Consider the following 24,311-nt stretch of genomic DNA (forward strand, 5'->3'; position numbering starts at 1 on the left):
CAGTCAAATTAGTTTAATGTTATGTTATGTTGTGATTGGGTATTGATCGAAAATAGTGTTAATATATCGATAGTATGTCAAATAACAGTTATTGGTTTATTTATTTGTCTCCCCGTAAGCGCCTCCGGCTAATATCAACAAGCATAACAAAGCGATGGAATTTGAATGGCTGAGCGATTTCTCGCGCATGCGCACATCGGCTATCATGCTGAAAGGCGCTTGATATGAAAATTCATCTGTACCACATCAAAACATCATTTGAGGTTTAACATGACAGCTCGTTCAGTTTGTGAATATAAACATTCTTACGTACGGACAGTATGCCTAGAACATTTTTAGTGAAACGGACTGGTGAGATAGTTCAATCTAGTGAAATTGACAGTGATATAGATTTATCAAAATCAGCTGTTTACGAGATTTGTGTTGACAGGGATTTAACGGAACCAGCCCGTGGTAAGTGTAACAATTTAGTGATTTTCATGAGTGCACGGGTTTTCCGGAATGCACGGATTATTCATGCTCTGTTAATTTACAATGTTAAAATTAGCAGCCAGGCATAGAAGGCCAACATTCCTTGCTTGTATGATACAGAAAAGAGTATTTTCCATGAGATAAATGTGGTAATATTTTATTATCTTATAATAATTGTTAATGGTGAAAGCTGTTCATGTTTTATTATACGTTTATAGTTTTAATAGACACAACTGCTGTTGTTTTCCCAGATCTGGTTTCAAAATTTCGGACTCAACCTAGGCAACAGCTGGCATGTTGAAATGGTATATGTATACCCTCTTTATTACAAGATAAAGTAACTGAAGTTATAAATACCAAGTACTTAAACAAGCTGGCGAAGAGGACAGAAAATGTACATGCATATATCTGCTTTACACGGGGTGTCTATCAAATTTTATACTACTTAATAGTAGTTAAATATCTTTGCAGAAGGGTTACGTAAAAAGTTTATTCCCCCACTTGTTGCTTTAAAGATTTCGTCAGTATCTTAAAAATTATTTGCTAAGTCAACATTTGTTTTTGTGTAAAAAGCTACCCATACTTCTTTTTGACAGGGTTTGTCTAGCCTTTGTGTGTAATGTTCTTTTCCCTTTTATATGACCTCTTAATACATTCGCCTCACTTTGCACATTTTATCTTTAAAGAGATTTTATTTGCTCTCTGCCTATCAGAAATGCACTTGTCTGTAGAATATCTCGCAGCAGGTGTAGTCATAGCAACTGACAACGAATTAAACTTGTAAAAAGATCGACTATATTCAACAGGCTTCCTGCCACCTGTCGTATAAATACTTTAAAATCCGTTTAGAGCATTTTAAGAAACTTGATTCGGACTATTTTTGCAAATCGGTACCAGATAATACTATTGAAATAAAGGTTGTAAAACCCCCGTTTCAATGAATGCATTAAGATACCCGATATTCGGCCCCTAAACCCCCTATTGATGTTTAATACTTTTGTCCCGTAAGCCATAATATCATTTTATCTTTTCAGCCGGTTCGAACAACAATGGTTTTTAATCAAAGTCTATATTTATTTGACACTAGATAGAAAGAGTTTATTTGTAATGTAGAGTGACGGGGGAATGAAAATTGTTGCTTATTTCTTTTCCACGCTCTGTCGTCTGCTTTTGTTCACACACATTTATAGTACTTTTTTCCCAATTTTCCTCCGTGTTTAACTTTCGATTACATCCTCTAATGACTGGTTTCTATTTCGTTTAAAAGTTTAAAAACGTAATGTCAAAATTAAATGGAAAAATTGAAAACTGAAATTTGAAAACACCTGTAAGTGTATATAACATGGGTGGAGATCAGTAACTAATGGTTTTGTGAAAGCTCGGTTTTTTGTGAAGTTATTTACAACTATGTACATATTGACATTCCAGTATTGATATGTTTAACTGTCTAACTTCTATTATTTATATATCTATGTTAACTAAGATGTAAACAAGGTTATGATTGACAGGGTTGACAAGGGAGTTAGTTTGTGTATGTTTATGCATTACACATTTGACACGATAACTTATAACTTCATCACAAGAATTTTCTCATTGCATAAAACTATGCACTGCATAAATAAAATGTCACCGTAAGAAAAATATTTGTTTTATTTGTAAACAAAAATCTCTACGCGGCATGGTTTTTATTCTGCATCAAAAGAAGTATATAGCGATTATGCATAGTAGTTAATGCCAGATAATATCAAATTATTTCATATCTGTAATAGTGGTATTTTATAAAATAACAGAACTCGAAATATTTGCGCACCATTAAAAATATTTATGCCATGCGAGAATGGCATTTGGCAGTATTTGACGAACGCAGTTTGACGTCTGCATTTACCGTTTTACGTAATTGAAAAATATTGATACGTTAATTAACATGTTAGATAAGTCACCCTGACATTCACTTATGAACTGTGTAAATATGCTACAGGCTACGGATCCCTTCCATATTTCATAATTCACTAGGGATATTTTCCATCTTACCATGTTTTATCAATTAATGAACCGTTGGTCTGGCTCGTAGCGTTCACTTGTAACGCTGCGGGTAGTCGTGTTTTTCGACATGCAACGTGCAATCGCTCTCTGAGCCACCTAATGTATTCATGCGCGTAACTTAAACCCATTAATCAGTCGCAGACATCTTGTCCAAGTAACATATCTCGAAATAAAGGAACGCTGAGGAGGGGGTAACTGGGGAATAAAATTAGTTACAGTTTGTGAAACAATGCAAAAATGGGGGTTTTATACTGAAATTTTATATACGTAGAAGGGTCATAAATGTGTCATTTGTATTGTGGAGCTTTTTATATTCGATTAATAGTAGATAATCCAATTACAACTGGTTATCTGGTCTAATGGACGCTGGCTACTTTGAATACAGCCTTTAAAAGATATTCATTTCGTCGATTGGGATATAAATTCGTTTGAAGATGAAACTTTAAAAAAATGTGTCACAAAGTTTTATTATCCTATAAGACATGACATTGTGCGGAAGTATACTTGTTTAACGAACATATCTGAAAACCTGTCTCAAGGAATGCCTATAGAAATATTTCATTTAATATTTAAAAATTAATCTATGAACATTTTGCAGACGATAATATTTTATTTGGACCGTTCAGTTAACCGTTGTGATACTTGACTTCCGGTGCTTGTGGCAAATGAATTAGAAAACAAGTGATTATCATAAATATGCGACGTAAGACAGTTTAATCCCAGCTTTAATCCGACACCTGCTGCATAAGTTACAATCCGTTCGTCTGATAATTCATTACACGCAGGTAACATCTGACGGCTAGCGCGTGACCTGCACGTGCTCTTCTGGATACTGCAGCTGTTGTCATTGCTTACATTTTCACTCACCTAAATAAATAAAAAGTCAGACTTCTAATGCCATCGAACACTGTAGAACAGTAAACAAAAAATGTGCATTTACACAAAAGATAATGAGAATTCAATCGCGTTTATCAAAAGTTTTAAATTGTTTCGTCTGCATGCTCATTTTGTTGGTTAAATACCCCCGAAAATTGACTTTAATGACTCTTTTAAGTGCTTGGTCAATATTCTTAACTACACAAGCGATCTTTATGTTCTCATAATTTCTCCCTAAATTGACAAATATTACGTCTAATTTATTACCATAATTAACTGGTACTTTCTTGGTATGTAGTTCCCCCGTGCCTCTCTACGCGTGATTTGATTGGCTAACAAGCTCCGGGTATCTTTTGCCTGTTGAATGTATTTGCATACAAGGTGACTATTTGCCAAACACCTGTAGGTTTAAAAAAAGAAAGCAAATTTATTTTAAAGACAAATTTCTTTGACACATTTAGAAAGTTTCAAATTTTATCTCTATTTTAAATCGTTAGGCCGGCGCAAACAGGTTTATTTGGTTTCATTCTGAGGCGCTTATTGAATAAAAGAATATTAACCCTATGTATCGAATAATAATCATTTACATATTAATGTAATATTGAAAACAAATTTTGCCCGTTTGACAAATATACCTTCTTATTAAATATTCCTGGACCGTGGTGTTACTTATAAGCATTCGGTTAGATCAGGGAAGATTAAATCGAGTTTCCCTACAAATATTGAACTTTCGGCACTTACAGAAACTTGTAATCATAATGCGTTCATTTTCGATGTATCTTCATTTGTTTTACGTGTAAGTGTTAGAAAACAATAAGAGACATTCTAGTTCTACAAAAATGTTGCAAAATTTCTAAATCACATGTTAATAGATGTAGGCCTTGCTATTGTTAGTATGTGGCTTAAGGGAGGAATGGTCACACTAAAATTCCAGTCTTTCATTTTCGGCCTTCATTAAACACAAAAAACAACAAACAACAAAAACAAAAAAAAAACGCGTAAAACTGTGCGAAGAACCCAACGATTTTAAGGACTGTTTTATATGCATTCAACATGTATTACAAACATATCATGGGCAATTAACCATATTAAACCATACTAAACCATTTTAAACATATTTAACATTTGACATCTGCTCCATTAATGGTCTCCTAAGCAAGGCTGTAAGCAGACGACCGGCCAGATTTCAGCAGACGACTTTTACTGTTTCAGTTTTTATGTAGCCATGAAAGTAGAGGTAATAATCAGCCATTTCACGACACTATCTGTATGTAATGAGGCAAGAAAAAACTTCTGGCATTTATTGGTGTTTAAAAAGATGACAGCAAGCTTCTCTGTATGTTAAAAAAAACTTCTGGTGTCACGTGATTGTAATTTTATAAGCAACCCCGGGTAACGCTGTTGCGTATTTCTAGAATAATACAAATGTACAATTATTAATGCATTTAGTAACCATTTACCTTAGTTCAAATGAAAAACCTGAAAGCTAGCGTTATGAATCGGGTGAAAAATACATTATTACTAGTAACGATGATTAACTAAAAGATTGACGAGTCCGCGCAACCCACACAAACAAAAATTCAAATATTAGATCAAGTTAAAATGTAATACTATATTATATCAAACACATTAATGTAACATATTAAAAAGTGACAGTTGAAAATTTAATTTCAATTGAACACGTGTCGTGCACTGACATACGCTGATCAGGAATGCAATTTGCAATTCGATGGAAAAAAAAGGATTTGAAATTAGTTTTACGGGGTGTGCATGTTTTTTTTTTACTCACATTTTGTGATTGTAATTCATTATTTTGACTTTGAGGTATTTATGTATCATATATATATGATCAAGAACATAAAAAATATGGTTACAATAAAATGTTAACCATTCGGTGGACCGGAAATGGTGACCGCATAAAATGACCGTTATTTTAAATATGGTTAACCGTAAGAATGATCAAATCTCCCATATAAAGTATCTTATCTGATAGTAAAACACTTGAATCTTATCATAACACTCTTTAAATCCCCGACAATATTAAAATAGTGCTATCAAAATCTAAAGATAATATTAACACCCGTCCACTCAGCGCAAATGGAGGGAAAGAAGTGCGATGACTTTTGGCGTAGGAATTTACAGCGTTGTAAATACAATTCCTTTATATTTATCAAATATTTTGCTTTTTTTTCGAAATTCAAAATTCAGGATATAAGTTGAAACATATTTATTCCCCAAAGTTTATATAATGTACATACATATAATCAATAAACAAAATAGTTTTACGTAATAGAAAAGGATGTTGTATAAAAAGAAAATGTTTTGTTGTTGTTTTTTGGTTGTAAATATTTATTTCTAGTTAGAATTCTGAATACATGGCAACGAAATGTTTTTGGAAACTCATAGGTCATTTATAAACTTTGGCCGTATTTTATGGATATTTAAAACATTTTACTAGCGCTAAATCTTTTCGTATAACAAAATTTACATTAATTGTTATCGTTTACCCGTTTTAAAGCATTCAGTCTGCTGCAAAAACAGACTTGGTAGTTTGAATTGTCCGCGCCTTTTTGTTCTGTCAATAATGCTTTGATTCATAATATGCAATGCAATCTGTTACATGTAGGAATCTTCAGAGAATTATTGATTTTGTTAAAAGACAAAGGAAACCGCTATTGATTTCGTAGCGGGCGGATGCCAAAATTAGTTTTGAATCATTGAACGTGTTTTAATTACCCGAGGCTACCATAAAAATCCAGTTATCAAACTGTTAACAATATTCGCGCACACGTGTGACTAATGTATGATAGACAGGGGAATTGAATCTAGATAAAAATCTACCAATTAAAATTGGGAGTGAAATTCATGCTAACCCTGTAAAAGCTAGCCAGATTCAATTTCTAATTCTATAATAATTTCTTATCGTCTGATTCTTTTACATTCCTCCGCCAACATTGTCGTCTGCTTAAATTGAAAAGATGTTTTACATTGTTATTATTTTTGTACATTTTTTTAAACAATTCTTCATATTCTTTTGAAAAAACGGTCAGTTTATCGTGGGTACATCAGGGAAGATTTTGGCGGGAACATCCTTGTAGTGACCTTGTTCTGAATCTTCACAGTTATGTCAGGGGCGGGTCAAATAATTAGTCCGCGCACCTTATAAATTGATAAAACCTGACAACATATTGAACTAATTTAAAACGTGATGGAATTTGCAGGCATCTAAATGAATCAGAAGAAAACTGATGTATATCTAACTAGCAGGACTGTTGGCATACTGGCATTTCCCACAGCGTCTCTATTCAGACAAATTCTCAAGTACCCACAAATGAAAGAAAAGTAACAGTTTCTACAAACATTTACGCTTAAATTATCTCTACGTGGTGACCTATTCAATAGGTCGCTGACAGTTTCCCGTTATTTAAAATCTAACAAAAGATAGAATGTAGAGCGCAAGGGCAATCGTCAGGTCTCGATGAAAAGATCGCCACCAATTACTATTACATCGCAATAGCGTTTATCACCCAGTTATGTAACTGTGAATTGACCATAAATTGCTTCAAATTTAGGCGGGAATTGGTAAATTTGGTAAAAGATATTTCATTTAGACTAGCATTTAGATTTTGAAAAAAAGCTTCATATTGCTGATATATTGCTGATATAGTAACATATCTATACAAGTTCATAATTCTCAAATAAAATTTTAACAGTAGCCGTTAAACCATCTGTTCTGTTCTGCTAATGTATAAATATCTAGTTTAATTGTTGTTTTTATTAAAAACCTCTCTCTGTAAAGAAAGGCAACATACTGCTAGTATTCGGCGAACGGTTCTTCGATCAATTTTATTGATTTTCCCCCTTATTTCAATTTGTCATCAAACACAGATTATGACAATATGATGGTATGGTAACGGCTGTCGTCTGCTAGGAACCGTTACTGTAACGGTATTTGTAGTCTCCGAGTTCCTTCTTTGTTCTTTTTGAAAATGGCGCCTTTGTAACGGTACATTTACCAGATGGAGCAGACGACAATTAAAAGGGATGCTGATCATCTGTCGAATATGAAAAATAACCTTTGCATTTCTATTTTTTTTTGTCATTTGAGTTTCGGAATATGGATTACGTCCTTTCTTTAGTATGAAGAATGATTTTGTTTCCAATATTTAATTAAATTGCACTCTTTGTTGAAGGAAATCTAAATATCAAAAATGAAATTTAAGATTTGCGGTTACATCGACGTTCTATGTCGCCTAAGAAATGGGATAGCAAATCATTTTCATCTCCAGACAAAAGATTCCTGAAAGTTTTGGCGCACTTTTTCTTGAGACTGGAATTAATTAATTGCACATGCGCAACGGTACTTGAAATAATTAAAAGGAAAAGGAATCCACTAGAGGGTTCAAGAGTTTAGATAGAGATTAAAGTAAACAAGAATTTAACAGATGTCGGTCTATTACTCAATAGTAATAATATTTTCTGGGAATTGCAAGAAATGGAGGGAAAATTACCGTATCCTTGAAAACAGTGTTTGATAAGCATATTTTTTGTCTGTGCGCAAATCTGCAGTGCATTTAAATAAAAACAAATTTATGTGTTATTTAGCAGCCTGTTAGATCACGTGAACAAGTGTATTACATGGAGTCGTTAAGTTGGAGTTGATATCGAGGTACTAGTATCATTGCCTTTTTATTTGACCGTGTTTTTTTAGAATTAATATTGTAATACAAAATCTGAACCATTTATGAAATGACATTTACCATATGAGCATAATAAACTTATAGATATCATGAAGACTGACATGTAAGCGTAGCAATGATCTCCCCTTTTAACTTTTACATATAACTTCATACACCCGTTGGTTCCACCTGTCAAATACGCCCGTTTCTTTAAATTGTCTTTATATATAATTTGTAATAGTTTCTTCCTAATTCAAATATCTTCTGAAACTGATCGAAATTTTAAAACATTTACTTTACCAATTTCCGCTGTCGCCATTTCTAATTAACCGTAAAAAGTACATTTGTAGGACCAGAGGAGGAAATTCATGTCGCGAGAAGTGCACTAGAAATGTGCATTTATTATTCCACTCGTGCATTCTCATGTATTTTCTCGTGGGCGTTCCTTTTTTTGTCTGTCCCACTCATTTTAACAAATTTCTCGACAGAATTTTGACGGATATTAATTGCATGGTGCTCAGGATGTTTTCGGGTCTTGATGAACTGTCATTAAACGTTAAACGTTGTCATTTCCGCAGTAAAAACATCACTTTCGGAATGACATCCGGGTATTTAGAAATAAGCGTACATAATTATAGATATTTAAGAGTTAAAGCCATAAACCTTGTTAACTGTTAATTTATTTTGCTTTAATAAAATTTGGAATAAAATTGTGTTTTAAGTTTTATTTTTTTTAAGAGCTTGTGCACACAAAAGCATATCTTTTTTAAAAAGTTAGTGATAAAAATGATATTTCGGTGGTATATTTTAAATCGTTGTTAACGACTCACGTGCACTAAGACAACTACTACGAATTCAGACAAGACTAGTGTCATCCACTCGTCTATTGATATAAACTGACATTAATAGCTAGAGATAAAGAATGGGGGTATTTATGAAATGATAATATTGTCATTGCTAAATCCAGTTTGGAAAAACAGACCGTCACTCAAACTACGGAAGTTGGTGATCATATTTTAGCACTTTCGCACTATCAAATCCCGATAAATCACTGTCAGATTAGGGGCCACCTTCTAAACTGACCCCTACATGTAAGGACAAGGGCTGCAGACAAAAGACTGTCCGTTGAAATGTCTCAAAAGTTTCTCTATTGGACGGACACACCCGTTTCCGCTGTCCAATTTGCGGTATATCGAATATTACTAGCATTTGCATTAAAAACCTGCCATCAAGAGGATTCTCTAGAATATTGCCAAAGTTTCAACTGTTATTGCATTCTAATATCTTGAACACTTGAAATATGACAGGAAAAATAAAAAGATTTTTTTCGAAAGGGTTTCCCAGTGTTATTGACCTTAATTGAAAGTTACCATTCGTAATTGAGCGGACAGTGTCGTAAATCGGACATTAGAACTATTGCCTTTCCCCTTTTTCTACGGGCAATAAAGTGACCATTCGTGGGTTTCATTTTTCACAAAAGGGGTCATCAAGGTGACCCCTTTCTCACACAGTAAAGGGGCTCCGTTACCTCTAACCCATTCAAATATTTGCTGAGCGCTGTGATTTTCACCCATGATCTCCATTTACTGGTGGTCAACAGTTTGGTATTTCGTCAGAAATAAAAGAGGCAAAAAACAACATGTATGACTTCCAACGACCTCTTCAGAGGTTGCGCCCTGTGGCTAAAATAGGGGTGACCAGTTATGTTTTTGATGGATGGCTGTCGAAATAGACAAAAACGGTCACCTGTATGACAGCTCTAACGATATGTCTTTTTGATTAGATTATTTCGATTAATTTACCTTTTATTGACCTTTTAGATTTGATAAGAAATTTGCCGCGCATACGGAAGAAAATCTTGCACTGGGGGCTACAAGTTATTGCAGGGTATAATAATTGATGTTAACTTTTGTTATTGCCTATTAGGGAACGTCACTTGCTGTCAAGATATTATTAGTATCAATTGATACCGTATATTTATGGCTAATTTTGATCTTAGATAATTTCATTGTCCTTTTTATAATTAATTCATTTCAAATTAAAAGCAGGGTTGCATAACGGACATTTGATGTTTTTATTGACCATTATCTTTAATGATATCTCTTGGGTGTACTTGGATTTTGTTCACTTGGTAAGAATCAGTGATGGAATGAACACTGAGTTAATATTGGAGTTAATTTGAGCCTGAATGCGTAAGTCAAACGATTTTTTTCTCAATTTAAGAATTATTTATAAAGAAAGATAACTCAAACTGTAATGATTTTTTTTCTTTTACCAAGGAAACACTTGCTTCCCTTGATTCTCTCGGTTTACACAATTATCGTGACAAAAAAAGATTGTTGAATGATTGTTTTCTCTAAAATGCTAACATGATCAGAATTAAAAATTATGAAAATTTTGATATTTAGGGTGAATTGGTATGCACATTTTCGTTGTGTTTGTTGTTTGTTGATAGACTAAATGAAACCTTCTAATATTAAGCCTACATTAAAATTATATCGCGCTTCATTGAAGTATTTAGCGAAATTTTATGCTTTCCTAGATCAATAACAATAAATTAGATTTGATTTTTTTTCTGGATTCCAAACAATTTTCTAGTATTCTATATTTGCGCCTGCGTTTATTGAGTTCAATATTATAATTTATTGTACTTTAACAAATTATTTTTTATAAATTGTAAAACATAAGTAGTCAACTGCAAATTCTTTAATTCCCTTAAATATATTTCTTTTTTGATACAATACAATATCATATATGTATGTTGAAATTCAGGAATAATGATACTGTTGGACATGGTGTGTTATTTATTGCGAGCTTTATTTTTAATGTTTGCATTTGTTCAAAATGTCGTGATACTGAAACATTTTTTATCAACATTTTTGTTAATTTTAACGTAAGGTTAAAAACGGAATGAGGATTTATATATGGTTGCGTGTTTTACTATAAAGTTTTCGTGACCATTACAGAAGCTATCTACTTCGTCTGTTTGTATCATAAACATTGTTTCTTAAAATACAAAAAAATGTAAACAAAATAAAACAATAAAGATCTTGATACAATAACACTGCGGAGGAAGACATCTCTACATATTTTACAATTGTTTTTGTATGTTATCACCGCTAATCTAGAAATAATTGTGTCGCAAGTATTTAGCTTTTTGTCATTATCTTATAAAGGGCCGCTTTTTAGATTTCAAAGATAAAACAACGAGACGAATTTTTTAACTAAAAAGAAATCATAAAAATAGTTTTTTCTCTGTTTTTCCTGCTTTCAGAAAGAAAAATGAAACTTGAAACGCGCGCGAGTTGTAACTGTTGCCGTTTTTACGACAATAGACCTATTTCCGTTAGGAATGTCTGCGTGCGCACAAAAATAGAATTCTTGCTATCTGATCCGGCGGGGTTCAGTGGCTATCTACATATAAGATACAGATGGATCTCCAAAAAGTAATAAAATACCGAAAAGATCTAAAAAGAGTTTAAAGATAATTTCACGTTGCATTCAATTTTATTATCAAAGCATCGCAATAGTGAAAAAACGTCCGCGTTATTGTCGTAAAAGAGATGGGACCATTCTTTAACTTGTAACAAAAAAGACTGCAACTATCTGTTGACAACATGATTGTCGCCTGATGGACATCTTTGAAATATTGAGACATCTCTAACAATACAATGCAAGATGTTTTGTTAAGATTATCGTTCGCATGCTTTCACGAGACCGCCACTGTTTAACAAATATCTTGTTAATGCAAAGTAACTTTTTGAGATAAATTTTCATTATTTAAATTGACTGAAACACATGTCGGAGTGAACTATATCTTACAAGAACTAGTGAGACGAGAAGTAACTTTGCACCCGTAATGCTTTGTATCATTTAGCATACAAACGCAATTTGTTTTTTTTCTTTAAGATAACTGTCATGTATTTTTTTTCATCTCACTGATGTATAATAGTAAAAGTGTTTGTTCGTATTTAAATAACTTTGCAAATATTTTTGAAGTCAGCTGTTCTGCTCACACTGTGGATTGCAAAAAGCGCCACCTGTACAGATACCATTATACAATAAAAGCACACCTTGAATGTGCCCTAAGCACAGTTATTTGTAGATATATATTTGATGTTTATTTGTTGTTTTTGCCTTATGCATGTATGCGTATTTTCAATTATAAATGCAAAGCTACTAAGATATCAGTTCCCAATACTGGTGACTAAATGTTTGAAGACTGTACTCTTGTTCTGTGGTACATGTAGCAACTTTAAAGAGTTGGGGGCCTATTAGTACGATCTTATTTTGGATAAGTTAATTGATTTTCCATGACTGTTGACTAATCTATTCATTTTATATATTACAGGAGAAAAATGCCTGTTTAAAGCAGACGACACAATTCATCCAGTTGATCAGATTGTTGTATCCGAGTTTTCCGAATACACCGGCAATATGGATACAGGAAGTATGTCAGCTGAAAGAAAAGTTCTTCAAAATGTAGAAACACGACCTGACAACATAAGAATAAAACATGAAGCTGAAAGTGATAAAATAACATCAGACTTAAACATGACAAGTTCAAATGATGTCAGCACAGATCCAAAGTCAAATGCTAAGTTGACAAATTACATTGACAAAGAAAACATTAAATTTGAGCAAATGAACAATTCTGTTGGAGAAAGCACCGGTGTACTTCTTACCAAAGCTTTAAACACTCTTGTGAGTAGTGATTACGAAATGATTACGCCACCTAGGAAAAGTAAGTCCCCAAAGGCTTCCGCGCAAAAAGACAAAAAAGTCTCTCTTTTCCGACCTTACGATCTAGACAATGGGAAATCCAGTGATAAGAAACCTGCCATACCAGCACAGTCCCCAATGCTACTAAGATCTAACTATTGCAGTTCCGGCCAAGAATGGTTGATTGAGAAACGCAGCAAGGCGGAAGCTATCGTAAACAATGTAAACTTTCTTGGTATCCTCCAAAACGCTAGCACAATCGATACTAATTCTAAAACGTGTTTAAACAGACAAGAAAAAAGTATGAGCTGTACACAAATGTTAACAGGAAATGATCAAAATAACATCCGGTATTTAAATAGTAATTCTGAATTGATTTCACCGGAACAAAAGTCTGTTAAATTACCACCAGCTCTGTTACCGTTACCACACCCAGTCAGATCATCCACACCGAAAAATTCACCATGTCCTTCACCTAACTTAGGGAATTTGACACCTATTCCAGACTTAAGTGTTCAGCGGAAAGAACTGATTACTGTTCGGGAGGAACGCAAATGCCCTCCTCTAGTTTCTGCAGTGCAACAAACAATCTACAAAAACGAAACCAGTGAAATGAAGCCCAAATTTATTCCTATCCAGACGACACAAAGTGATATACAATCTTCCTCAAATGAGCTTCCGGTTCACGTGCGATATCATGCTTCTGTTGGACATCGACTTCCGTTAAAGCATAGCTATAAACACCAGAATATAGTGAATAACCCAACATTGGAAAGGGCAAGGTCTCCCATAAAAAATGAAGCCGAATCAGAAATAGATATGAAAGACAGATACCGCTCAAATAGTTGCCCGCCGATTTCAAAACAGTGCTCCGTGCAAACGCACCCGCAGAAAGGATTTTTATCTAACGTGACGAAAACTTATATTGACGCTGTCAAAGAAACTTGGGCAGCGCACCATGCGGTAATGACTAATACAATGCCATCAAACTGTGATAAACCTGTCTTGCCATCGTTTTCAACATTCACAAATAAGCTTTCATCTAGTCAAAATAACACTATGTCATTACCAGTTCTGAATTCGCAGAGAGGTCAACTCCAAGACAATAGTTCTTCAGCGAACTCGAATATTAAACATGTAAGAAGCAGAAGTGAAGAATTACGCCAATCATCGGACAGTAGCAATGCTCAACCTGAGCGACCTCTGTCCTCGGAACACGTGTGTGGAAATAATTCAGAAAAGTTAAACTGTACTGATAAACTTGTTTTAGAAAGTTGTTACAGAAATGCTGATGTTCGTGTGCCAAAACCTTCACAAACTGGCACTACCAATCCGCAGGCGACAAAAGCTAAAACATGGCACATTCCCCAAGTCACCCATGCTAATACAAATGAACCGGAAGTTGTAATGAATTATGGAAAACCTAGTCAGATTGGAAATGCGGGCGAAAACATAACCGGAAACGGACGCGCGATAGTATCTAGTCATCAAAACCGTGTTCCAGGCATACAGCGTCAGTGGACATGTGATTCTAGTCAACTAGTTAAAAATTATGACAGTGTACCCGGATATTACGCGCCGGATAGTGTGAAAAAAGTTACTTCAGATTTAAAGAAACAGTTCAACCCATCCCTCGATATTTACAGAGATCCAACGCATTTTACAGTACCAATGCTGGATCCGAAACTTCGAATGTTTATGACGCCACATGCTTTCAATCCGAACCTTATGACGCCAAATAGCCTCGGTGCCGGCCTGATAAATTCTCTTCATATTCCTCGTTATAGTAACATGGAGGGATATCAGAGTCATTCCAGAGAAGATTTAAAACCAAACGTGTCCGCGATGGGGACAGGAATAAGACACGCCCAGTCTGGGTCAGTGGGGCGCACTTCTTCAGATGGACGAGTGTTTACGGATAGAAATGCAAGCGTTCAGCTTAAACCAAGTCTTGTTGATCCCCGACGACCACTTTCAACATCGGCATTGCAGAACCAACCAGTTATACAGACAATCAAACCGGAAGTAAAGCTGCCGCTTACACCATTGATGATGATGATGAAGGTAAAACTTTGATCATTTTGATCATTTATCTCTATCTTATTTAAACATATGGCCTTATGTGGTATGGGTATATACTCATGATATTGTAAAAGTTTACTCAATACAAAAATAATTTTCGTAAAACAAATTTCGAATAATTGTAAATACTACATACATGTATAATAGTGTTAGTCTTGTTGTACTTTTGGGTTTAATTTATCATACCTATATAAGACATATATATCTTCCTTCAATACAGAGCGCCAATCAGACAACCAACGTGAACGCTAATGTTGAAGTTATCAACGGAGGGTATGGAATAAAAAATCCGTCTTTTAGTGCACCAAAAATTCAAGATTTCCCAGAACAATGCGGTAAGTTGGCTTCTTATATGGAATAATTTAGGCAACTTCGCAACCAACGTTTTTAATTACAAAGATAATATCACCATCGAGGGTTTCTTTTTTTATTACTCAAAGTCTTTGAAAAAAAAAAGAAAAATGGGGTTTTGTAATGATATGAATATTTATAAGATTTGAATCTAAAAGTTTTTTTTTCCAAACTTGTGTTGCATTTCTGCTATCTATGGTAGAATCTGATAGGATCTCTGATAAGAAAAAAGTGCGAAAAGGAGAGGTTTTTGTACAAAATATTATACACTATATATATACAGAAAGATTCGGATCGTATGCTTAAGGTCGCGACACCCAACGGGAATCAACCGTTGCTGTAAGGCAGTGCAGATATTCATCTTTTTGGCGGGTTTTTTCTTTTCTTAAAACCTGTTGCTTTTAAATTCAAATGATTGAAATTTAAAGCTTCTTTAAATACATGTCACCGAATAAATACGTTTTCTATTGACATATTCATGATCTTGACTCGTGTCGTCCGTATAATTTGGTCGTCTGCCTTTATATGGTACGGGTGAAATTTATTTCACTGGACTCATTTACCCTAGGGGTCATTTTGGTGTTTTACAAAAGCACATATGCCGATAATATGTTCACTAAAACGGAACATTAAACTTTTTAAAGATATGTCGTCGTGACCCCCTTTTTATCAGTAATTATTATCACTGTCTTGTTTTCACTGATTGCATTTGTTCATCTTTCTAGTGGTCCAACGGTAACATCGTTACTTTTTCAAATGCCATGCTATTGAAAACGAAATTCACCATCTGTTGAATCCGCTCACGTGCTTCCTATTAGAATAATAACCTTTCACGTAATGGGGGTCACTTGAGATTTTAAATTGGTATTAAACATGTCCAGAAGACGGCAGGGAGAGAATCCCGCCTCATGGACCGCAAGATATGACATTTTGGTGACAAAAACGGTTATTTGGAGGCATATGGCCCGTTGCATTTTGCACAGATCATTTGCTCTCTTTTGGAGCAGACGACATGTTAATGATGAAGCACGGGCACCGGAAATTTGTATTTGTGCAAGTTATCAATTACCGTTACCCCATAATTCGGGGTTTTTAAAGTCGTGGCCCGGTCAGCTAGATATCTGGAATTTTTATAAAATTGTGAAGGTTCGAGGTCAATACCGTCATGTTAATTTTCGTTTTCATTGAAAATGTATAACATATTTTATAACAAATAAAAAAATATAAGTTAATCTATTTAAAAAAACCCATTGTTTTCTACTTCAGTAAATCCAGATTCATCAAAGTTCGTCTGCAAATTTTGTAATAAGGAGTTTGCGCTACAACGTCTGCTGAACCGCCATCTCAAATGCCACAGTGACTCAAAGCGGTACCTCTGCACGTTTTGCGGGAAAGGTTTCAACGACACGTTTGATCTGAAACGCCACACTCGGATACATACGGGTATGTAGTTTGTTTGATCACTCACTATGAGATAGGTGAAAAGATGGTCCAATTTCAACTTGGCTTTGATTATTTAAATGGCGAGATGAAAAAAAAAATCCCCGAATTTTCTCAAATTATTTTATTTTTTTCTTCAAAAATTGAGTTCCATTGAATTTTAATCAATTCCGAACTATTTTTAATGCAAGTGAGCCATAGGTCCATTTTAAACTGAACTGCGTCATCAGCCAATCATAAGTGACTTTAGTTTGAATTGAAATTCAAATGTGTACAAATTGCATCTTACTTTGGTTGTGCTGAAATTTTAGTTTGCAAAAAGGTCACTGTTTGAATGTGTTTAAAATATATGTAGTACAAACTGATAGAAGTTTATATCCATGACTAAGGGTATATACTATAGTATCCCATCATGCATGTGAAGTAGGACAATACAATTACATCTTACTTTCTACATCGAGCATATTTAAACGAATTAACATAACATAAAAATCACTTTAAGATGAACAGTTTACCGATAGTATAGCACGTAAAACCCGTGCTGTACACGCTAATCTTTAACATGGCTCCTAAACCGTAAATTAAATATTCATTATGACAAGGCAGTTTGCAAATAATGTATTAAATGGCCGTATCAAATGTTAATTGCTAACGTAAGTTTTGTATGAACTCTAAAATATTCAGATTTCATCTTTATGATAATCAACTAAAATGGCTTGTCTTCAAACTAATTTTTAAATCATAGAAACGTATTTGCATCTGTCGGTGTTAGTTATTTTTGGCAACATCAAGCACGTGCCTATCTTTGTATTAAATTTTCATTGTAAAACATGAACGATAATTAACACTTAACAAATAGGCAATGTGCATTCGAACAAGCAATGTGCATCATTGAAAATAGTTTTTTTTACCAGTTAAGTACAACTTGTGACTACAGGGCTCAATGATATACTGAGTGTGTATGAATATTTTTTTTTGCCATATCCTATTTAAGCTATCATAAATATCATAAATTGTTTGCTACATGTTAATATAATGGTTAAATATTGCCATATTTGAAACTGCATCTGCCGGTTACTTTCATTTCCACTTAGTAAACTAACATTTCCCTTTCCAGGAAGGGATTTAATGCTAACACTAAAATAACATCTGTCTTATTTATGTACAGTGCAAACGTATGAAAACTTTTTTCCGGGAAAAAATTGATTTTTTTAAAACTTTTTACACGGCATTTCAATTTGTTTATTATTGTGATAATTGAATTGTTCACATTGATCAGCCAGACGCCGCTGATTTTATGGTAACTTTAAAGTTTAGATTTTTCTGTCGTTTAAAATATAAAACCACATTTTCTTCTTTTCATTCCTTTTTACCATATATAAACCATTAGGGTCTGTTATGTAAATAGTAGTAAAAATCCACATTGAAAATAGCTATTTTATATGATGGATGTGACACTCCAAACAGGTGGATTTTACAACAAACACTATCAATATATTCATCCTGATTCCGAAAGATATTATCATCGTCCCTAATTTTTTTTATCTCTCCCCTTTTTGAACTTGAAAAAGTCATTGATTACAACACTGACTGTCTGGATACCATGTCATAGCTATTCAGCACTTTTATACATTTTCTGTTTAGCAAAAAAGGCACTGTTTTAAATATAAAAAAAACAACTGAAAACAATTACGTCGTGATTAGCTTTTAACCTGCTTGAACCGAAGTGATTTACCTTTGTTAACCAGTATAGAGCCAGGCCAGCCTGCACATCTGAAAAATTGTAACTGGTCTGTTCCAAAAAGTCCAATAAGGAATACAGCAAGTCCAGGAATAAACTTTGTACAGCTTTCTTTTGGTCATCATTAATACTTTGTCGGAAAAATATAAGTGTTACTCAGAATCAAACCCAGACAAATGATCGGTTGATCCGTACTCGGGAATTTATTCGGGGGTGGCTGTTTGTAAAATTTATAAATTGTTTCCTTTTGGTAACTTCACAATATTTTACTTTTTAATACACTCTCGAAATTTTCATGAAAATTAGCATAAATGTGGAGGCGTGGTGCTTTAACGCTTTATAAAAATGTTACTTTAACTATGACGGTCGCTTGCTACATTCAAAAGAATTTGAAGTAAAAATTCGAAACAGATTAATATGCATTTGAATGCAGAAAATGACGAATCTGTTTCAATATGAAACGGAGTCATTCCCTATATTATTTTTAGTTGATACAGTGTCCTGATTAATTATTTTAATTGGTACTAAATTATGCACCGATGGCATGCACCCATATAACATCTGCATCAACTTGAAACAAGATCATATATCAAATAAGTCATACATAATACAGCCTCGTTTATCCTCAACTGATCTCTCTGACTTTGTACTCAAATTCATTGTTTATGAGCCGGTATAGTTGAAAACAGAATTAATTCCCGGGGTATAAATGAGAAACGGTTATCTATCCGAGCTGTTGATAAAGTTTTAAAATTTGAATAATCTTAGGCAGACGTGCACACCCCCCCTCCCCCCAATGCATTCATCGCTTCGAAATGTTATGATTTATTACAAACTTTGCTACTAAAATTCACCTACTAAAAACGTATGTAAATTTTCAACACTGGTGTATACTTTTATATGACGATAATTCATATCAAATGAAACGACATAAAAAAACTTTGTATTAAATTTTAGCTCGCTAGTAAATTTACAAACAAATACATTTCAAGTAATTTGATTTCCAAGACCAGTTACAGTCTCATACTGTAAAACATAAATAATTTTGAAGGTGACAATTCAAAATACTAGAACACTGTACAAGTTTGTTTTGAATATACATTCTCTTTTTGCCCATCAAATGAATGTAAGAGTTGCGAAACGAAATTCAAATCGCAAGCACTTTACTATGTTTTGTAAAGAATTAAATGTGCCTATGATTTCACAGCAAATGTTATTGTTAGCGATATACATAAAGATATATATTAAGCTGTTTTATATTGCAGGTGTAAAACCGTACAAGTGTCCCTCGTGCGAGAAGGCATTCACCCAGAGATGTTCCCTAGAGTCACACACGAAGAAAGTACACGGCATGGACCTACCATACGGCTACAAACAAAGACGAACAAAGGTACCGATGCCGCTTTTATCTTACTACATATTGAAGAAAACGAAAGAAAGAAATTGTATAATACACGTGTAGTGCTAATCAGGCTTAGAGTACTGTGTAAATGATGGAGTGTAAATCAGGCTTCATTCATATTGTGTCTTGGTCACATTTTCTTAGTATTATTAAACGTGACAGATATATGATGTTTCTTTGGAAGATCATGTCTTGATATATAATATTAATTATAATACATGCATTTCAAATAGAGACATTTCGTAGTGTTGTTTTTTGAAATTTATTTTTAAGTATTCTATGATTTAAGCATGACTGCAAAAGTAATGTATTAAATAATATATTTATTTGGATATACTTTATCTATTTCCAGGTGTATGTATGTGAAGACTGTGGTCACTCTACAGCGGACCCAGAAGATCATTTCCGTCATTTACAACAGAATCATCCATTCTGTCCAGCATTACAACGTTGTCACGACAAACGACAGTTCAAATTCCGAGCCGAGCAAGAAAAACAAGACATGGACAACAGTGATGGTAACATTACTCCAAATGCTGATCGACATGACAACGAACCGACAGAAAGAAAATACCATAGGGAGGAAATACAAAATGCGTTTAATCGTGTAGATGTTGACGACAAAATTGAACTCCGTAACGCTGTTGAAACATTACAAAGTAGCATAGAAAATGAACCAGTAGGTAACGTGGATAAAAAAGCAGAACCAGGTGAACATATCAGAATAACTGAAACATTTAAAGACCAGTCAAGACAGACTTACCCAGAATCTCTTTATTATAAAAATACAAATATTACAAACAACAGTGTAGAGATGTGCAAATCTAGCAGTAACAATGATAATGGCCAAAAGGTTGACCAATATAGTAATGTTTATGTTGAACCTGTTGCTGACAAAACAACTGTTAAAAGAAATACAGATTCTGCTATAAATGTAATACCAGAATCAATCAAACGTGTAGCAGCATCCGATCCAACGTGTAATTCACCTAAGAAAAAACTGAAATCCATCAATTCACCAAAAAAGAGTAAGACAAATTCATCATCCCCAATGAAAATCCGTCCTCCACAGTTTGGGGTGTGTGAAAATAGTAATAATATGCCAAAATATGACACGGAGAATGTCATAAGTAAGAAGGCAACAGATAATTTTATCAAGAAGAGACCGTTAGGATCGCTCACACAAAATACATTAAATCAAGAGAGGAACAGTCGGAATATGCAGTTGAGTAACAATGATATTCAGTCAGTGAGGAGACCACTGGGAAACATGGGCGGTAAACAATGGTGACATTACTGACGATTGACAATGTTGATATATATGTATAAAAGTTGAGTTGGTTAAAATAACTGACTAGTTTCAGTATTATGTTGATATTTTTCTTAATTTCTTTGTGGTGTTTCTTTTTTGCTTTTCGGTAATTTGGTATACCGATACCAATATAAGAAGCCGATGAGAACTGTTGTTGTAAATTGTAAAGTTATACGGGAAAAGTGCAATAAGTTTTTGATTTTTGTTTTGTTTTGCTTTGTTTTATTTTCTATGTAGATGTCGTTATTTGAAGCTGTATGATAACATACTTTTTTGTCGATGTGTGTTGATTTTTGTTTATTGACTATGATTGATCAGTTGATGTTGAATGTATCTATAAAATGCCAGTTTCAGTTGATATGAAAAGTAATGTCTCAAGTGTTGTGTAAAAGGGGACAAGCGTATAAAATGGTGACAGGAAATTGTCTCTAGAAAAAACCAGTATTGTTTGCTTATTTATAATGTAGCTTTGTTTGCTTTAGATATTTTTTTTGTATTTTATGTCTCATGTAAATGATATATGTGACATAAATAATATACAAATAAACTCTTCATACTCTCAGGATTGCAAATGGCAGCTTGGTTTTTGTTTTTTTACCTTTTCAGTATTATTCATTTATTTATTTTCGCTTAACTTATTTTTTCCATTTTTATTTTGACCTCATTTATCCTTAGTGTTTTTTTGTTTCAATTTTCCTGTGTTTTGTTGACTTATATTCTGGTAATTCATTTTCATTATAATTTCATGTGTTTTTCTCCTCAGTATTGCAAAATTTTGCCTTTGCTTACCTAAGTCGACAAGCTTTGATTGTTTTATCCATTTATTTGCATTTTTTTCAACAGGTGCTTACACTTTACATTCCGTTCATGTGTATTTTTGTATATACTCACATTTATAAATATGTAACATATTAAACACCGCCGACACGTATAAGTCTGCATTAATTACTCCAAATTCTTTGTTTACTAGTGCTGGACATTGTTTATTCTGGTATCTTCACACAGTACTATTGGATTTGGTTTGAAATACTTTCCAATGTCACTGTTTAGTACATTGTAAATCCTTGAACATTTCTTTATGCTTTTTTGTTCTTTGTTTTTGTTTATAAATGTACATATTGTATGATATTAACACCTATGTACATCGTTTGATTTTTGCTCATATCCATGTAGAATAGAAAATTCAAAATCAGAAAATTGAGTTGTTTTATTTTATCAGTAGTTAATATGATAGATTATACATATCTTGAATATGTTCCTCCATTATAGGAATGGCCTCCGTCTGTCAGTCAGTCCGTCCGTCTGTCCGACCGTAACACTCGTGTCCGCTCCACAACTTTTAAACTGCTGACAATTGTTTGAAATAACTTGGCACAAGTGATTACTTTTATGAGACGATGTGCAAAAGGCCATACTTTGGTTGATACCCACAAGGTCAAAGTCACACTGAAAGGTCAAGTGTTAAAAAGTCTACATTTTGTGTCCGCTCCATAACTTAAACGGCTGAAAAAATGTTGAAATAACTTGACAGAAATGATCACCATTATGACATGATGTGCAGAACCCAACATCCCGATTGCTACCTCCAAGGTCAAGGTTAAATGTTCATAACTTGGAAGATTTTAAAAAACTTGGCACAAATAATTACTATCATGAGACTATGTCCTTATAATATACATGGCACAACATCAAGGTATGTTAAAGGTCAATAAGTACACATTCATGTCTGCTGCGAAAGGTGATTTAGCTGTCCTTCAGACTGTCTTGTTCATATTAATGTCAGCGGGCCTTTTGATTGCATAATATTCAAGATGACTTGAGCAGTCCAACAAAACTGTGTCATGACAACTAGAGTGGTTCCTTATACGTTTAAGTCGAACAGCTAAAATAAGTTGGACTATTAAGTGCGTTATATAAGCTGACTGCCAACACTCTTTAGTATATTTTACTAAGATTTTTTTAAATAAAGCAATTTCTCTGGTGTGATATAATAAAAGGAATAACACACAGTACTTCGTACCTCATTAGCATTATTTTGTCTCGAACATTGGACGGAACTTACTCTTTAGCCTTGGTCCGTTAAATCTTTGCAGGCTTACAGATCGATGACTATAATGCTATGAGACCCTCAGTGCTTTGGCAATTTCTTAAATAACAGCTTAATTTATAACTCATGTACTAGTTATTAACATGAATTGCTTGTATTAATTTAGCTTCCGTGATAGATGTTAGACGCATAATAAAGGGTAACGCGATTTTAGTATTGCAAAAATCCTTTACCACGACTTGAAGAATCAAATAATATTTTTTTTAATCGTACAACTAGTCTAATTGTCATTTGTCAACGTTGATTCAGAAATCAAGGAATGATGCACTTGCGAAGAAATTAGTAACGGTAATTGCTGGTTAATTATTCAAGACCAATCGCCGAGATATAACCAAAAATGTGTTTAAACGAGGAAAACAAACATCTCGCTTGTTCGTTATATTTATATTTTCAACATTAGGTCAGTACAAACATAACTTTTCCTTCTTCCAGATTGTACTGAAATTACATGTCAATACATCAAGCCATGGTTCTTGCATCGACTCAGTTTCATTTATCCCACCCAATAAGCACGGTCTTGATTTGATAAACCACTCGCCACCAGCACTGTCTTAAGTTTAACTAATCTTGAGTTTTTTAATCTCGCCCTCAGCACGGTTTCGAATGTGTAACCTCTCACGCTCTTAGCACCAACTAAGGTCAGTAACCTCTCACGCCGCTATAGCACCGTCCCGAGTTTACTCTCTAGCACCGTCTCAAGTTTGTAATCTTTCGCACTTCTAGCACAATCTTATGTTTATAACCCCCCATCTCTGGTTTATAACATCTCCAACCCTATCACCGTCTGAAGTTAATACAGTTTCACTCACTCACTCACTCACTCATCACTCACTCACTCACTCACTCACTCACTCACTCACTCACTCACTCACTCACTCACTCACTCACTCACTCATCACTCACTCACTCATCACTCACTCACTCACTATCTCACTCACTCACTCAATCATCACTCATCACTCACTCAATCATCACTCATCACTCACTCACTCACTCATCACTCACTCACTCACTACTCACTCATCACTCATCACTCACCACTCACTCATCACTCACTCATCACTCACTCATCACTTACTCAACTC

The 24,311-nt window shown here is 34.1% G+C and overlaps 1 protein-coding gene across 2 annotated transcripts; it reads left to right on the forward strand.

Annotated features, from left to right (window-relative positions):
• The first annotated feature begins 212 nt into the window (after positions 1–212).
• LOC132756195 (uncharacterized) lies at positions 213–22,316 on the forward strand. 2 transcript variants are annotated; one of them, XM_060747206.1, is made up of 6 exons: positions 213–453; positions 12,421–14,855; positions 15,094–15,208; positions 16,491–16,667; positions 19,671–19,795; positions 20,160–22,316. In XM_060747206.1, exons 1-6 carry the CDS (start codon positions 321–323, stop codon positions 21,096–21,098), a joined length of 3,924 nt encoding a protein of 1,307 aa, XP_060603189.1. In that variant the 5' UTR covers positions 213–320; the 3' UTR covers positions 21,099–22,316. The 2 variants fall into 2 exon arrangements, with proteins under 2 accessions (XP_060603189.1, XP_060603190.1); XM_060747207.1 differs by lacking the exon at positions 213–453 and adding an exon at positions 478–620.
• The last annotated feature ends 1,995 nt before the right edge of the window (positions 22,317–24,311 follow it).

The sequence above is a fragment of the Ruditapes philippinarum genome, unplaced genomic scaffold (genome assembly GCF_026571515.1).
Source record: "Ruditapes philippinarum isolate M1 unplaced genomic scaffold, ASM2657151v2 ctg669_1_1_1_1, whole genome shotgun sequence".
Classification (NCBI taxonomy): domain Eukaryota; kingdom Metazoa; phylum Mollusca; class Bivalvia; order Venerida; family Veneridae; genus Ruditapes; species Ruditapes philippinarum.

Coding starts and splice junctions, on each gene's coding strand:
- LOC132756195 (XM_060747206.1), top strand. CDS start 321: ATGCCTAGAACATTTTTAGTGAAACGGACTGGTGAGATAGTTCAATCT. Junction 14,856..15,093: donor CATTGATGATGATGATGAAG/GTAAAACTTTGA, acceptor CCTTCAATACAG/AGCGCCAATCAGACAACCAA. Junction 16,668..19,670: donor CCACACTCGGATACATACGG/GTATGTAGTTTG, acceptor TTTATATTGCAG/GTGTAAAACCGTACAAGTGT.